This window comes from Eucalyptus grandis, chromosome 1 (genome assembly GCF_016545825.1).
Source record: "Eucalyptus grandis isolate ANBG69807.140 chromosome 1, ASM1654582v1, whole genome shotgun sequence".
In the NCBI taxonomy this organism is placed as follows: Eukaryota; Viridiplantae; Streptophyta; class Magnoliopsida; order Myrtales; family Myrtaceae; genus Eucalyptus; species Eucalyptus grandis.
Genome location: NC_052612.1, coordinates 46,983,826 through 47,000,336, shown reverse-complemented (window position 1 = coordinate 47,000,336; position 16,511 = coordinate 46,983,826). Strand labels below are relative to the sequence as shown.

At 40.9% G+C, this 16,511-nt stretch overlaps 1 protein-coding gene across 1 annotated transcript; it reads right to left on the bottom strand.

Annotated features, from left to right (window-relative positions):
- Positions 1 to 11,743: 11,743 nt before the first annotated feature.
- On the bottom strand, positions 11,744 to 15,360 carry LOC104446553 (probable carboxylesterase 15). Its single transcript, XM_010060395.3, has 2 exons — positions 14,626 to 15,360; positions 11,744 to 12,335 (listed from the first exon to the last, which is right to left on the bottom strand). The coding sequence occupies exons 1-2, from the start codon at positions 15,291 to 15,293 to the stop codon at positions 12,029 to 12,031; spliced, it is 975 nt and encodes a 324-aa protein (XP_010058697.2). The 5' UTR covers positions 15,294 to 15,360; the 3' UTR covers positions 11,744 to 12,028.
- Positions 15,361 to 16,511: the final 1,151 nt, after the last annotated feature.

Genomic DNA, 16,511 nt, shown 5'->3' with positions numbered 1-16,511 from the left:
TTCGTCCCTTTTCCTTGAACTTCCTTTCTCAAAGGAGTAATGCATTGCCAGGCCTTTTGGTTGTCTGTTTATGATTAGGATCAGTGTTTCTCCATGCCCTTCGGAGGTGGTATGACTTTCTACAGAAGATCTGGCTGAGCCTTGGGGAGATAGAGAAGCATGATCATAGGCCAGGTACACGACATCTGCGCTTTTGGTAGAGCATTTTCATTGCGTGAGAGAACTCGGGTGAAGATACAGCTAGACATACTCAAAACTCTGAATACTTTGTTGGGCAACAGATAGAGAGAGCTGACCAGGGTCACTTGAATCTTAGTTTTCCTTTCCAGAGCCTCTCATTTAGAGCTGATTTCTGGAGGATTTTATATACCATTATCTGTTGTTTTCATTTAATTGAGCCTTCACAATATGGAAGAGTATAATTTCTTCATGTCACATTGGCATATTTAGCTGTTGCAGTCAACTGGGGTCATGGTTGAACTGTTGGTGATGTAACCTGGCAAAACCTTTTCTTGTGTTGTAATTATAGAAGATATGTCCCGACCCTTTCACTACAAGTGGCATTACTTTGAGTAATAGTATGTATTCCCTTGAAGGGTATTTACTTACCTCTCGTCTTGTGCCCAGATAACAGACTCGATGGGCCACTTCATTGCCTGACGCTGATGACACTCCACAAGCTTTGCTAGCTTTCAGCGCAAATAAAGATGTCCGTAGTCTCTATGACTTTTTGTTGAATTTAAGTTTAGGCCTGGGAGTCAGCAGTTGCTCCATCTATCAGAAAACTTTCTTGTCAGAGATCATGAAATCAAAGGTTTTGGCAGACCATATCTCACAATTGATGAATTCAATATTATAGCAGGTTCACCAATTCCATTCCAGAATGCTGCTGTGTCTGCTCGGGTAAATCTGCTATAATATTGAATTCATCAATTGTGAGATATAGACAGTTCTCACATGCTTCGTTTGAAACTCAGAAAGAGACAAAATTTTTTTGAAGCAATTTCGTTGCCATCTCTTTGCCGTTGTCCGACCTGCAAAATTGTCGATGCATGTTTCCTGTATCACTGATGTAATTCATCGCTCTAGCCAATAGGCCCTACACTCCACTGTCATTTTCAGGTGAGATTTCATGGAGATGAGACCAGCCAATCGTGTTGCTGATTCAATTAAAGAAGATAGTAGCTTGGGGGTGTCTTTACTGCCGGCCTTGGCTGTAGGTCAACTTGATATATTTAAAATTTTGAAATACTGCAACGTTTCTTATGCAGCTTCACTGTCTCCTGCCCAACTTCGACGGTCCGATGGCCAAGACGATCTGGAGATCTTATTTTCTCAACGACGGGTTCCCCAGCTCTCATACTTCCTCATTTTTTCCCGTTGTATGTTACATGCTTGAGTAACACAAAAGCGTCTTTAAATTTGGTGGAGGATTGATGTGCATTATCGTATGATTTAAGCTTCAGCCTTCATCTCATGTGACGAAGCCTAAGTTACTAGGCCATTTCATCTTTTTTATTTGAAGAATTGATTCGAGTAAAACATTGAGATTATGCTTCCATCAACCGTTCCAAGATGGAGGATGACGACATGTCCATTTGCTCAGTCAAATCCATTCGCCGTTCCAAGAAGAAAGGAGAAGAGGGTTTGTGAGAAATTTTGTCTGAGCTAGAGTAGAGCGTCCCTTTCTTCTTCAAATCAAATGGAGGAGGAGCTTCTGTCTTTGCATAAGCATACACGTGCATTCTTTAAAATTAACAACTTATTACTACAAGCACTTTCCTACTATTAAGTCCCACCATGAATGATGATGAAATCGAATGCATATTTCCTGTGAAAGCCACTCGATTAGGCTTCAAGTTTTTGGCTTTCGTGTATATATATATAAAGTTTGGATAGTTGGTCTTAGCTGGGTTCTTAAAAGTAGATAAAGCGCATTTATTAAGAGGAAAGGAACGGGTGATAGCGAATGTAATCAACTATTTTCATGCATCAAAAAAGCCAACCGGCCCCACCTGAAAATTTCTGTTTAATTAGGTGGAGCGTCCTTCCTGTTCGAACAGAACCGGAACACATTAAACCCTATTAGATCGTGAACTCTGCAAATCTCCATGGTCTTCTTCCAGTTTTCGCAACAGCCCCGTGATGGATCCTAGCAGAGGACTGATGGATTCTCTCCATCTTTGTTCTATGTCTTGCTCAGCGAATCCTTTTCTCTGCAGATCTTGGGGTAGAAATGAACAAAGAGAAAAGGAAGAGATTTGAGCTTTTGGCTGCTCCTTGAAGAGTAGATTGTTAGTAAGTAAGAGATAACAGTAGAGAATTGAGAAGGCAGAGGCTCGGAGATCGATGGAACCGGGGATCCGAGGGAGACGATGATGGACACCACACAAGCTAACACGAGCAGAACTTTTAGAGATGCCATTAAAGAGCTGGACAACACCATCTCGACGGTGGTGTGACGTTTGTTTCGCATTGAAGTCTAAGAGTGCGAGTTTGGGAGTGAAAGTTTCGGCGATGAGGATCGATTGGAGTTTGCCGAACACGAAATGTGAAGAGGGAGACGTAACAATTGTATCCGACAATGGGCGTGAGACGAGTGCAGTTGTGTAAGCGTGGGAAATACCTTACCCGAGGACCCCGCTGTGGGTCCACTCACCTTCTTGTCAGAGGCTGTGGGAAAAAAAAAAAAAAAAGGCCTAAAACCCGAACCAAACGGTTAAACTATCAAAATTCCTTTACTTATTACCCAAATCAGATAAGATCCAAATTGAAAATACGCGATTTGGTTCAATTCGGGTATTTTTTATACCTATTTTTTACTTGTAAAAGAAGGCATGCCTCTCTCTCTCTGAAGCCGTTGGAAAAATGAAAAATGGAAAGTGGTTTGTCAATCTTCATATCAAACACATTTTCGGTTCAGGTTCTACGTGGTTCAAGTTGCAATAAACATGTTTCCTTGATGTTTGGGTCGGCTATTAGTGAGCATTCCATCTAACCTTGACACTCATATTGTGCATGTCATGTGTTCATAATTTTGTTTAAGGAAAATTTCAAATGAGGTCATGAAATGGGACAATTTTCTCATAAGATAGTTTTAAGTGAAACTTGTTTTAAATAAGATCATGAAGTGACCAACCAACTTAATTTTAAATAAGGTCATAACACTTTGATAAGCCAAATCTTCACTTTTCGGTGAGCCTATGCATTTCACATGCATCTTTCATGCCCTTACATGAGACGCACGTGATATGAACACATGAAATTTGGCCGACTTGTGAGCTTTGGTTTCCATGATATCCGAACCATATGGGATATGTGCATGTTTTGATCTAGACCGTGTTCGGTTCGCTTTGGATTTCCTTTCTCCTTCGGCAGCAATAGTGATGATGATGTCGTTGACGACGACAAAGTGGTACGGACGCTTGAGCCACGAGAGAAGCGAGTCAACTGAGAGAGTCAATTGAGAAGGCAGAGGCTCAGAGATCGATGGAGTAGAGGTTTTGAGAACGACGACAATGGACATTGCACAAGCTGACATGAGCAGAGCTTTCAGAGATGCCATTAAAGAGTTTAGCTTGACAACACCATTCCATTTCGACAATGGTGTGATGTTCGTTTCGCAGTGAAGTCTAAGAGTGCGAGCTTGGGAGTGAAGTTTCGGCGATGAGGATCGATTTGAGTTTGCCGAAGACAAAATGTGAAGAGGGAGACATCATTTCAGGGTAATCTGGAGTCGTTCCATCGTAATCCGACAATTGGCGTGGGACGATTGCAGTTGTGTTAGTGTAGGAAATGCCTTATCCGAGGACCCCACCGTGGGTCCACTGACCTTCTTGCGGTTTAGGTCGCAATAAACATGTTTCCTTAATGTTTGGGTTGGGTTGGCCATTAGTGAGTATCCCATCTGATCTAAACCGTTGACGTCCATACTATGTATATCATGTGTTCATAACTTCATTTAAGGATACGTTCAAATGAAGGCAGGGGAAATTTTCTCATAAAATAGTTTTCGTGAGACCGAGGGCTACGAGTTGATGGTTTTTGTTCGAATCTTGTTTCAAATAAGATTATGAAGTGGTAATCTAATTTTAAATAAGGTCCTAACTCTCCAATCAGCCATATCTTCACTTCTCGGTGAGCTTGCACATTTCACGTGCATCTTATGCATGTGAGATTTGAACTTCTCCCCAGATAGCTCTCCGATTAGCTAAATCTTCACTTCTCGTGAGATTTGGCTCTTTCGTGCAAGATGCAAGTGAGATGAACTATAGATTTAGCCAACTTGTGATTTCGGCCAATGCAATTTGGCACAAGAACCTCAATTGTTTTATCGGCCAATGAGATTTTGGGTGTAACAATAGTACTATTAGTGTCTCTTACAAGTTAGGGTAAGAATTGAAGCTCAATGACATGATTTTGCACTCTATCACAAGCTGACTCCTTTCTTTATGCAACAATCTTCTCATTTCTAAGAAGAAGGCAAGCGATAACTGAAGCAAAACCTCCCTTTCTTACTCTATGCAAATGGATGTTGAGTATTTGCATGAGCATACACATGAATTATTTAAAATTAAGCAATAGTGTTACTAGTGCCAGGCGAACAATATTTCCCCATAGCACCAAGAAATAGAATAAATGGATGCTTTAGAGGAACTGGATTTGAGGGTTCTCTAATTAAATCCCATACAGAGGAATAGCCGATTCATGTTACCTGTTTTCTGGTTGAATTGGGCACCTGGTGCTAAGAGCTCCTCGGTATACAGGCGTTCAAGAACAAGCTAGGTCCCTTAGACACAGTAGGAATGCTATCCGAGGTCATCCCAAGGACTGCATGGCTCTAAGTAAAAATGGATATCCTTGCGTTCTACTTTGAGGAAGAGATCTTTAAGGAGATAGGATTTCACTATCATAAATGAATACATAGTAACATTGCTTAAAATTTATTCAACAATACCCATTTTCACTTGCAAGTTGGATTAAGAATGACACGTGAAATTTAATAAGCTAGATGGAAACCCTAAAATGAACTGAAATACATGAACCTATGCTGAATTCAAACCCTACATTCACAAGAGCCTCTCGTCGTACGCTCTCACTCCTCAAATGAATCTGTCTACTCCCACAAGAGCCCGTCATCGTCTCCTACATTCACAGTCAATTCTGCGACCCCGATCGCCATCTCCATCTTCCTCTTTGTCGCCGACTCCATTTTCTACATTACCAACTGTCAAGTGAGGGTCATTGGTCAGCTTTTTGTGTTTTTATTTGTCAAATCGTGAAGGGGCTCTTTGGTGGAAAATTTAAAAGGTTCCTGAATGCCCTTTTTAGACTGAACGGGAAGCAATTTTATTGTAAGTTTGAAAGCCAACCAGGGAGGAAATGCGAATACCAATTTTATCTGCAGTTGCAGAATCTTCAAAGAGCTCTTGATTGTCCAACAGCGGAGAGCACACCGCAAGGATTTCTCTGGTGTGCTAGGATCACCTGAATGCAAGTGAACTGTCCAGATTGAGAATTCAACCCGTTGGATGTAATCTTAGTCAAATAGTCTCCGGCGGAGGAAGCATGTTTGCCCGTCGTACAATTATACAGCGCATTTAGCTCATTTTCAATGTCATTCTTTCCAGGACAGTACTCCTACCAACACCTTGTTAGGAAGATACTATGAACGGTTGGGAATAATAATAAAGTCAGATTTTGAGGCATGATATTATTTTTTTTTGAGGAATTTGACCCACGATATTGCTCATGGTCGATAGAAAATTTCCTTTAAAATACAATAAAGTCTCGATTGAGAATACTAGATAGCAATTCTAGTATTTCTCTAAAATCTCATGAAAAACAATTGAAAACAATGACTGTATTTTTAGAAAGAAAATTTGAAAAGACTTAATCATGATTGATATAAAAAACCGACATACTTATCAAAGGTGTTTTTGAAAAGACATACGAAAAATTCAGATTAAATAAATAATAAATAAAAATAATTGTAACTGCTTTGTAAATAGTCACATTGTTTCTATAGAACACTATGGCTAATTTTTTTTTTTTTTTTTTTTATAATTATAAAGCCAAATTTAAAATTAATAAAAAATAATGATCGTTGATTAGTGTCAAATTTTGTCCATGTGCGTACTCATATTTTTTCGATGGAAGACAAGCGCCTCTTAATTTGTTTGCCAACACACCTCATGATCCTGGTTGCATTTTTTACACTCGCAAGTTTGAAATCTCGCAGCAAATAGCAGAAAGTTACAAACCATTACAGTTTGCCAGTTTCAGAAATGAGGGTTGTTTCGAAACACGGATTCTCTTTGGATTTTGTCATTCTGCTTACTACTTAAGCCTCTGAAATAGCAGAATCAAGGTTGCCGAAGATTCTGATCAAACTCGACAAAGAAAACCCCACCGACTTTTGGCATTCAGGAGAGTTCCAGAGCCCAGAGACACCAACTTCTCAATGCTCTGGATGGAGTTAAGAAAAAATTTGACGGTCGGAGAAAGCATAAGTTACTTCATATGCCCCTAGAACCATCATCATCCGAATCGGTGCCTCAGCACCACTTTTCACGATCGCATAGAGCGAGCTCCTCGCTATGCTGATGCAGTGCACCTTCCTTTTCTTCTTCATCTATGTCAAACGCCGCATCGTCATTATTCCGAGTATATATCCTACTAATCAATAATCATATCTTCCTAACTATCTCCTCCCGTTTCTTCCGGATCTCATGTCCATAAAACTATGCATTTTCTTATCAATCTCGATCACCCTACACCCAGTTTTTTTCTTCAAACCCTTCTCTTGTCATGGATCCTGGATTGCTACTACACAAATCGTGCACGCCTCTAAGCAAACACGAGTTTCAAAGTATGTGATATATCATTGAGCTCTACTGACTTTTGAAATCAAGAGTTTCATGTCACACCCCTACTCTAATAAGAAAAAGCGATAACACGGCTGTTCCTCCAAGCAAAAGATGCAGCCTCGAACACAAACCAACAACCTAAATGTGATCATTTAAGATTGCTTGGTCCCATCTATGTTACGTAAAAATCTGCAAAGCGATGCAATGCATATTTTTTCTGACCTGCATCTCTCTCTCTTGCTCTCTCTCCTTACGCACGTTCTGACTCGATTCATGCACTCACTATTCTAAGGTAGATCTTGGATCTCATGGAGAAGCTTGTATTACTCTTCTTATGTAGATAACTTGGCTTCGGTTCCGTGTCCGGCATCAACTTTAATAGAAGGCCAAGTTATTAATACGGTCAAATATCCATGGTGAAATATAGAAAATTGGAGATGGGAATGGTGAAGCACGACTCTAGTCTCTCACTTCACTGGTTTGATAGTCACCAAGCTTTTCTGGTGATCTGCTATGTCGCCATTCGAAATAAATCCGACTACAAAGACTGACATGATAAAATTCAACAAGAAAGACTGAATATGTTGCTGTTCGAAACAAATTCCTTCATAGTATCAGACAGCATCGAGAGTGCCCAGTCCCTGTTGCCGTGTAGCCAAACTCATTCGCAAATCATGAACGGAAACCAGCTCGACTTAATGCGTTCCAAGCTCTCTCGCGAAGGTGGTCTTAAATGAAGAAGGAGAAGTCACGGTGAAGCATGCAGGGTTTGGTACATGAAAGGATGAAATCTAAGCTCGGTTCCTTTCTTGGCCGTGGATCATTTGATCACTACAAGCACAGTATGTGCTCCCCTCAAAGCCTAGGCAAAGATTCCAGCAAGCAGACTGACACGAATTTATCAATGAGACTGAAAACACCGAGCATATGTTCTCTTGATCAATTCGTCATTCTGAAACATTGACAAGTGGAGCTGACTGCTAAATTTTGTCCAGCATCATCATTTAGTATACGACAACTGACTGCTAAGTTTTCTTCGCCTTATGCACCCCTTTCTCTTGGTGCGACGGTGGAACCACCGCAGGTTTGGGTCCGTGACCCCGCATCTCGGGTCATTATTCGCAAACGTCGAGCAACGCCGGATCGAGGATTGCCTGAGACCGGCAACGACGGACACGGTGGTTGCGACCCCTGCGATGTTCTCCTCTATCTTCCACGATAGATGAACGGTGAGGGCGACCTATGTGGGGACGCGACAGCAACAGAGGCGCGGTGCGAGCAGGTCGTGGGCAGGGACAGAGGCAAAGGGAATTTGGAGGGAAAGTTTATGGTTTTGGATCTTGGGCATTTCGGGATAACTGCTCTCCCGTATAGTAATGGGCTGGGTCCCCGACCGTGGCCCATCTCATCGTCATTAAAAAATAAAATAAAAAGTTAAGGGGAGAGAGCTGAACGGGCCGGGAAGATCGTAGGAAAAATAAAAGAAAAGAGGGAGAGAGACTGAGGGCTCGGAGAGGAGAAGAGGCAACAAACTTCTGGGAAGATTCTATGGTAAAATCTTGTCAGAATCGGCTAAAATTTTACAATTTTGTTTATGAAATCAAGAAGGTGAGCAGCTCTAGTCGTCGAAAATCCTTCTTCAAATTGTGGCTCAATATCTCCAACAGTCGTTAGATCTTTCTTGGCCCCCCGTTTGTTTGTTTGTTTGTTTTTTTTTTTTTTTTTTTTTGTGTTTATTCACTTTTGTGGTGATGATATATTGCTATATTGTTGATGTATCAAGCCTCTAACCGTGTGATGAAAGATGAATTATTGTATATCTTACTAATTCTTAGTGATCAATAGAAGTTTTTAGCGGTCTTGTAATTTTTCCTATGTCGGGTTTTCCAATTAAATTTTGCCAGTGTCGTTGATGCCTTATTTCTAATTTTCAGCAATATATTTTCTACTTTTGAGGTTGATATTACTTGAATAGAATGGCCGGCTGCTGCTGAGATTGATTTGAAATTAGTTAATGAGTTTTAGACAAAACATGGATCCTGGACAGATTTTAAGTGGTTAGTGAATTGTTTCCTTTTTCCCCAGCATATACTTGCTTCGTAGATTTATAGAATCTCAATTGATTGATCAAATAGACTATGATACAGGAACACTTTGTTATTAGCTATACTCAAATTATTATGGCCCATCATATCTTCGGATGAAGGATTGGAATGATGGCCAAGATTTTTTATGTCCTTAGCCCTCCTTTCGGCTCTTGCGTTGGCCCATGATTCTTCGAGACTTAGAAAATTTTCATTTTTAAATTTTGACGAAAAAGTCACAAGTAAATATTTTAAGTAAATGAATGATTTCCTGGAATGAGTCATTTTTTCTAAAGTAGCCCCCACTTGAGAAAACATCTTTGAGGAGCTCATTATTTTTCAAAAAGGGTGATTTTCTTTTTAAAAAGAACATTGATTGACTTAAGATATCCAAATATGTCTGAGCATACCTACTCTTTGAACTTACCAGGGAAAGTCTAAGGATGACTGTCAAATGATATATTTATAATATGATTACAAATTTATGTATTATATCACATGGAATTAACGATATTTTCTTTGAAATCACTCTTTCTAAACTTTAGATGACACTTCATTTTCTTTATGACTTGAACAAAGACGCATGCGATGCAACCGGTTTCGATAGAAGCCAATTACCCTCATGTGCATATGTCATACTAAAGAAACCTAAATCATCCGGCAAAGACAATAACGTTCGTAGAGGTGCTGCCTATAAATGTTTACTGAGAATTTCTTGTCTAACAAGTGATACATGATTAACCTCACTTCAGATTATATGGAGGGCAAGGGTTGTGCAAGTGCAACCCTTGGATAGATTTGTGCGCATGTAAGACTAAGAAAAGGTGCCTACACTCGATAGTTAGGGTCATCGCCAATCATGTTACGCAAAGTGTTCAGCATCTACATTAACAATTTTAAGTTAAACTTGATTGGATAGGTTACATTGACAAATTGTCAAAATATATAACTAAATTATTCAGAACTAAATTAATACAAATATAATAAATTTATGACTTTCTTAATAATAATGCGACACTGTTTTCTGCATGATTTGGGACGACAAAGACGCATGTCAATGCCCAAGTATGTCGAAATTACTGAGATATCATCCGACAAAGACGATCAAACCATGAAAATAACAACGTAGGTGCTACCGAGAGACTTGCGTTTTTTCAACCATCGACACGTGATTAAAGAGAAAATTGTACCCAAGAGGCAAATCGGGGACACGTGTTTGGAAATCACAAGGTTTCTTTGCTGGCGGCTTGGGCTTTTGCTGTTCTTGATTTGTAATATCTGACGCAAACGAAGAGGGGATTCCACACGGATTCGATATACAATATCAAATTGATCAGGACAGTATGATGCTTCTGGGCCCATGAGATCTTACCAAAAAGGCTAAAGAGATCGTGATGAATCTTGTTTCTTTCTTTTTTTGGCACGACTTCCATGCTAATTAGCCATCAGGTTGACTTTTCTCGTTTTATTTTCTTGAAATATAAAAAAGGAATCGAAAGATGTGTCATGCATTGGTTGGTTGGTCGCTGGTAAATAGTTTACCCGGCAATTACTATCATCATGCACTTTAACCCAAGTATTTTCTTTCTTTCTTTTTCCCCGTGTTATTAGGGAAACAAATCCATAAACAACTTCTTTCTCAAAATTACCTAAAACATTTATACTTACACTAAAAAATAAACTATTACCGGCATGTGACAAAACATAGATGGACTCCACATTATAATATATGATAATTAATTAACTAATTAATCTAGGAATCCCACATCTTGGGGCTGTCACTATAACAAAATTGTCGAATATTACATGAATATTCGAGCTATGCGATTTCTCCTCTCTTTTTCTAAAGTAAAGACTAAAACACAGGCTATGATATATATATAAAGCATGCATGTTGGATAGCCACCCTATGTAAACACAGCTTTATCATTTTTGCCGACAGAATGGACTTAATTTCGCCAAGCATAGGTTGGCATAGCAATTATGCCTATTAATATAAGAAAATCTTTTCATCCTTTCAATGGTCTAATCAATTAGACAATATTGATAATTGGACATCAGTCATTGTAGTTAAGTATCGACAGTCATGTATAGTAATTAAATTATCATTGCATATTAATTATTGCCGGTGTCCTATTCATCGAGGGATGTGTCGATCAATTTGTTTGGTTCGATTTGGTTGGTCAGATTTACATGGGGTAAAATATATACATGTGGAGAACAAAGTCTACAACACCAAAGTGCTATTATATCTATCAAAAGATGGAAGAGGGCTTTGAAAGATTAGGAGAGAAAAGAAAGACAAAGAGCTTCAAAGGATGGAAGAGGGAGATATAGAGGGAGGGAGGGAGGGAGAGAGAGATGGAGAGAGAAACCTCTCCCTTAGAGACGGCATTTTAGAGAGGCGGCAACTTTAAGGGAACAGAGAGGAAGCCCTAATTTTAGAAGGTCGATTTGAGAGTTTGTTAACATGTTTAATAGATACTTATTCGAAACATTTTTCTTTTAATAAAAAAGCAATGACTAGACAAGAACTGAACATGAAGGAGTATAGGGAGAGAATAGAAGTTTGTCATCCAATCCTATGTCCTCTCTTCCATTGGAAAGAACAATCTACAAATAAAATTATGACAAATATATCTGAATCTGCATATAAATATTTGGACATTATGAAAGTTTCAGATATTTGGAATTAAAGAAAGCAGCTAAGATGTGTCCATTGCAAGATTGATATCAAACAAAAGCCAAAAAGTAACCGTCTATCTAGACACGCCCATTCCGGACACAAAATTTACATCACAATTCTCACCTTTTACATTATATTAATATCGCATAACAGGGCATTACATTTGTGAGATCCTTTAATTGCCAGATTTTTCCATAACCCATCACCTATACTATTATACAAACCGCAAGAAAAACTTGCAAAGAGACAAGTGAAAAGGAAAAAGCAAAAACCCCTCCAACATAGAGGCGAAATGACTACATTACAGGCCACAGCCTCTACCTAATATTGCACACACTTTTCTTTGCAAATCTCAATATGAGCATCATTGATTATTCTCTCCTAATCGATTATTTAGAGCTCTCGAGCATGAATTCTCTGATTTCCTGTATGACTTGATTCCCAGCATCCGAGTATGCATCGTTCGTGAAGAACCCATGTTGCTTTCCCTCGTACTCCACATACTTCACGTTCTTCCCCATCCCTTTGAGCCTCTCTGCGTAGTCCTGGACTCTATCTTTCAGCATCTCATTCCCACCAACCATGACCAAGATGGGGTCGAGGGCCGCCGCCTCCAGGCTAGGGCTTAATGGTCCAAACGGGTTGGCCAATGGGTGGTCTCTGTCTCCTCCACTTGGCACCGATAGCCTCCAAAACCTGTCCAGCCAGGCGATGCGCACGCGCACCAACATGTTACATGTCGCTTCGGATGACTCATACATGACATGTTACATTAGTACATTCAATCGTTTATCTAACGTTTATCTAATGTATGCAATGACGTATTTTGGATCGTGAGGATGGAGGAAGTGTGCGTGCGTGCGTGCGTGCGTGCATGTGTCATGTCACACGGCCGCCGGGTGTCAACGGACTGATGATTTTCACCGAGATTATCTTCACCAAAAAGCGGGCTCAAATCTCTCCACGAGTCGAGGGAGCTGATGGTGGATGGATATCTGGTTCTCGCTGGTGATTCGCGTGCTTCTCTCGCATACTTCTCTCGAGTCAATCAAGATTGAAAAGGAGGCACCGAAAAGAAAGAGTTTCCATCACGGGACAGACATCTCACGCCGGATGGAATTTCATGGGAAGATAGTGGATAAGGCACTTAGCTTAATTAGTATATTTTAGGGACCTGATGAGGCAAGTAAAGATCCAATGGCGGTATTGGACCGAGCACTAACCCTAATATCGATTTGCTTTGATTGAATAGGGTCGTCCGTTAATGTTTCCCAAATGTCATTTTCACAAAATGGTCCACGTAAAGTGCTACCATAATTCCTAGACGGAACCAAAAAAAAAAAAAAACATAATGTTGCTAAGGAAAAATCTTAAAACCAGGATCTTCACAAGCTTATTGCTACAATAGTAATTATAATTAAGGGCCTACATATCTTGTGAAAAGTAGGATTGTAAGTTGGTGATTGATGACAGGAGCTAGATTAAGATGAGTAAAGTAGGATTATAAGTTGGTGATTGATGACAAAAGCTAAATTAAGACGAGTATGACGTGTCTCAAATATTCCACTAGGACATCTCAAAATGGATTTTCACCCTTTCTTAGGATAAACATCAATATTAATTATATTAATGTCTTACAATTAATCCGGTATAGATGTCAAAGAATAGTCGGTAGACTTCACAATCTCGCCTCAGAACACAAAGTTGGACCTCGTATAATTCAATTTTTTATTTATTTAATCTTTTGCATTAATGACTACATAAAATATAATTCTCCGCCGGTTTTGTCCTCTTCACTAAAGTCAATAAAAGTTAAATTAAGACGGCTCTTAATGACTCTCATTCACTGGTCAAATGGCACCATCTGAATGGGCGGATGAGGTGGACTATATGCCAAGAAATTTTAAAAATCAACCTAGAAAAGCAACCGCAAAATCCGGTGACAAGAAATTAATCCTAATTAGATATTTAGACTCTATTCCCTTTCTTACAAAGTCTTAAGGATAATGACACGATAATGATACAAGAAGACTATCATGTGACTCATGAGATTCATGAACAACGGCACCAACATGTCGAAAATCGGATGACGTTTTCCCTCTTCACATGAGCGAAATTTCTCGGCGAGACATGCACAACATAATCCAAGAATTAATTAAGTTAGCGGATGAAAGCCGGCCCACGTTAATTGCACTAATCTCCGACAACACATGCTTGTGAGCTCTCTTTTTATTCTCTTCAATACCATCTTGCCATGTCGATTCGAATTGATGAATAATGGGTATCTGTCGTGGGGGCGAAATCGCGTGATAGGTGGAGACAGAATAAACTTTTGAAGCTACTCATGAGGCGCCGGTCTATTTTCGTGAATTGGACGGGGAAAGGGACGGGACTAAGGTCGGGAAATAGTGCGGACCGGTAGATTCTTCGAAAATCCCTCTGATGATTATTAGGTATCCTCACGAGAGGGAGTCACATCCCCCTCCTAGTGGAACCGCCCCTGTGTACGGATCCCGAGGCCAGGCCACTTTCAATCTTTTTTTGTGTGAAAATGATGTGCTTCAATGGAGATTTATCGTGCATAATGTGTCCAAGCCGGAAAAATATTGTGCGCCGGAATAAACCTTTCCCCCCCTCATTTTCCAAGATTCCCTGGGTTGAAATTACTTGGGCAAACATTAGTCACGAAATTTATTTTTCCCTATGAAAAATTGCTGAATCTATACTATGGGAGTTACTCGCACGACCAAATAACGTTATAATATTGACGTGCCGATCTAATTTGCAAGTTTTTTTTTTTTTTTGGGATGTAATTATAGTTTTATTTTTTGTGGTTTGCAAAGTTTAATGAAATCAAAGTGGAGGGGGAAGAAAAAGTCTTGGTGATGAATGAACACGAAGCGGATGTCCTACGATGCATCCACGCGTGTATGATAAGAAATTGGATATACCTAACCGAGATATATAGTAGGTTTCAATATATTACCTGTCGAGTATCTCTAGATTGAGCAGGCCTTCGCATGGTCCCTCTTCCGACTTGGTCCTGGCGACCCCGCCGAAGAAGGGCGCAAGCAGCACGTAGCCTTGCACCCGGACTGGGGCCAGCTTCGGCGAGCGGAACCCTAGGTCGACCGCCAGGTGGTGTGCGATGTTCCCCCCGGACGAGTCCCCTACTATGTAAACCCGGCCAAAGTCCGCCGCCTTGGGATCCAGCCACCCGTCGACGTCCTCGCTCTTGGCCTTGCTCTGGAGCCACTTCAGCGCACTGTGCGCATCGTCTATGGGGGCCGGGAGCCGGTGCTCAGGAGCGAGGCGGTAGTCTGGGGAGATCACCAGGGCCCCGAGGCCGGACGCGAGGCGGGTGCAGCAGTTGTGGCAGTTGGGCCACAGGCGTGACCCGACGCAGAACCCCCCGCCATGGAGGTAGTAAACGATAGGGAGCTTACCAGACGGCGGTGGTGGGGAGGCGGGTCGGTAAAGGCGGAGGGAGAGGCCGTGCTCCTTGTCGTAGAGGTAGTCCTTGTGGACAATGGACTTGTTCTCGACGACAAAGATGTTCCGGAAGTCGATCTCGTCGGCCCGGAAGATGGAGCCGTCGCTAAAGACCTGGAGGACGCCCATGCAATCTTCCACAACGTGAGGAAGCGAACCCATCTCTCTCTCTCTCTCTGTGTCAACGGTGGTGGTGGTGGTGGTGGTGGTGGTGTATGGTGGTGGGGGGGTCGTATAAATAGGCGGAGGGAGGAGGCGGGGTGTGGACAGAGAGGAGAAATGATGGGTTGAGGAGGGACAGATTGGTAATTTTGGGAACGGGGGAATTATTGGAACGTGGTGTCACACGAGCCAATGGAGGATGGGAGGTGATTTTATCTTGATGGTTTTGGAATATCTCTGGACCATTAGATGAGCATGAACTTTTTGGTGGCTGTTGGTAACATTTCATTGGAGCAATTCGGATTATTTCGAGCTTTTTTGCTTTCATCTCCTCTCTCTCCTTCACTCCCTCCCTCCTTGGCCGGTTCAACTTGCGCTACTAGCCATTCCTAATCGTCGGCGAAAGCTTCTTGTTTTTTTTTTTCTTTCTTTCTTTTGGCCTTTATCTCTATTGCTTTTGTCATCTTTTTGCATAGTGCCAAAAGCATGATGCCGATCCAAACTTGATCGTCGACGGCAACCACTCCGCTCATATAAGCTCCGCTTGAACTTTTTGTATGTGTAAAAATTTTGGTGATTGCCAATTGTTTCGTTTCCTGATTTCATACGTGGGACTAGTAGTACGAGAAACAAAAAATGATGTATATTTTCCAATGGACTTATTAACATGACTGAAATGTTCCGTGGCCAATGTTATAGGACTAGTGGTGATAGTGGAAACACAGAAATATTTTTATAGGCACCGTTGAGAAAATGATATTAGCTTGTTTCTTTTTTCTTTTTGATGATTTGCATTTACTAACTTGCATTGATCCAACCATTAAGGACCTCCCTGTTCCTTTTCTTTTGCATTGATCCATCCGCTGGAATTGCTTACTTTACATTTGCTACGATCATCTTTTACATCAAGTCTAGCGTTTGAAACGTGAGCTTCGGCCATTGGAGGGGAGGTCAACAACGTGAAGCTGAGGTCTGATGTTCCAAGGAATTGAAAGGAGAAAACAGTTTTGGGAGGATCGAGAGACCGAGCCGCCTCCAAACTTGTTATGTGATGTCTGTTTCATCGTTACAGCTTGGGGTTGGTCGTGCTTGTATGCTTCGAATCCCTAGAGGCTTTCCTATTTCCAGCATGTCTGGTTTTCACACGACACATGAACATTTGGCCTGTTCAAATCCACGCATACATAGAATGTGTATTGCGATCCAATCAGGTTGTAC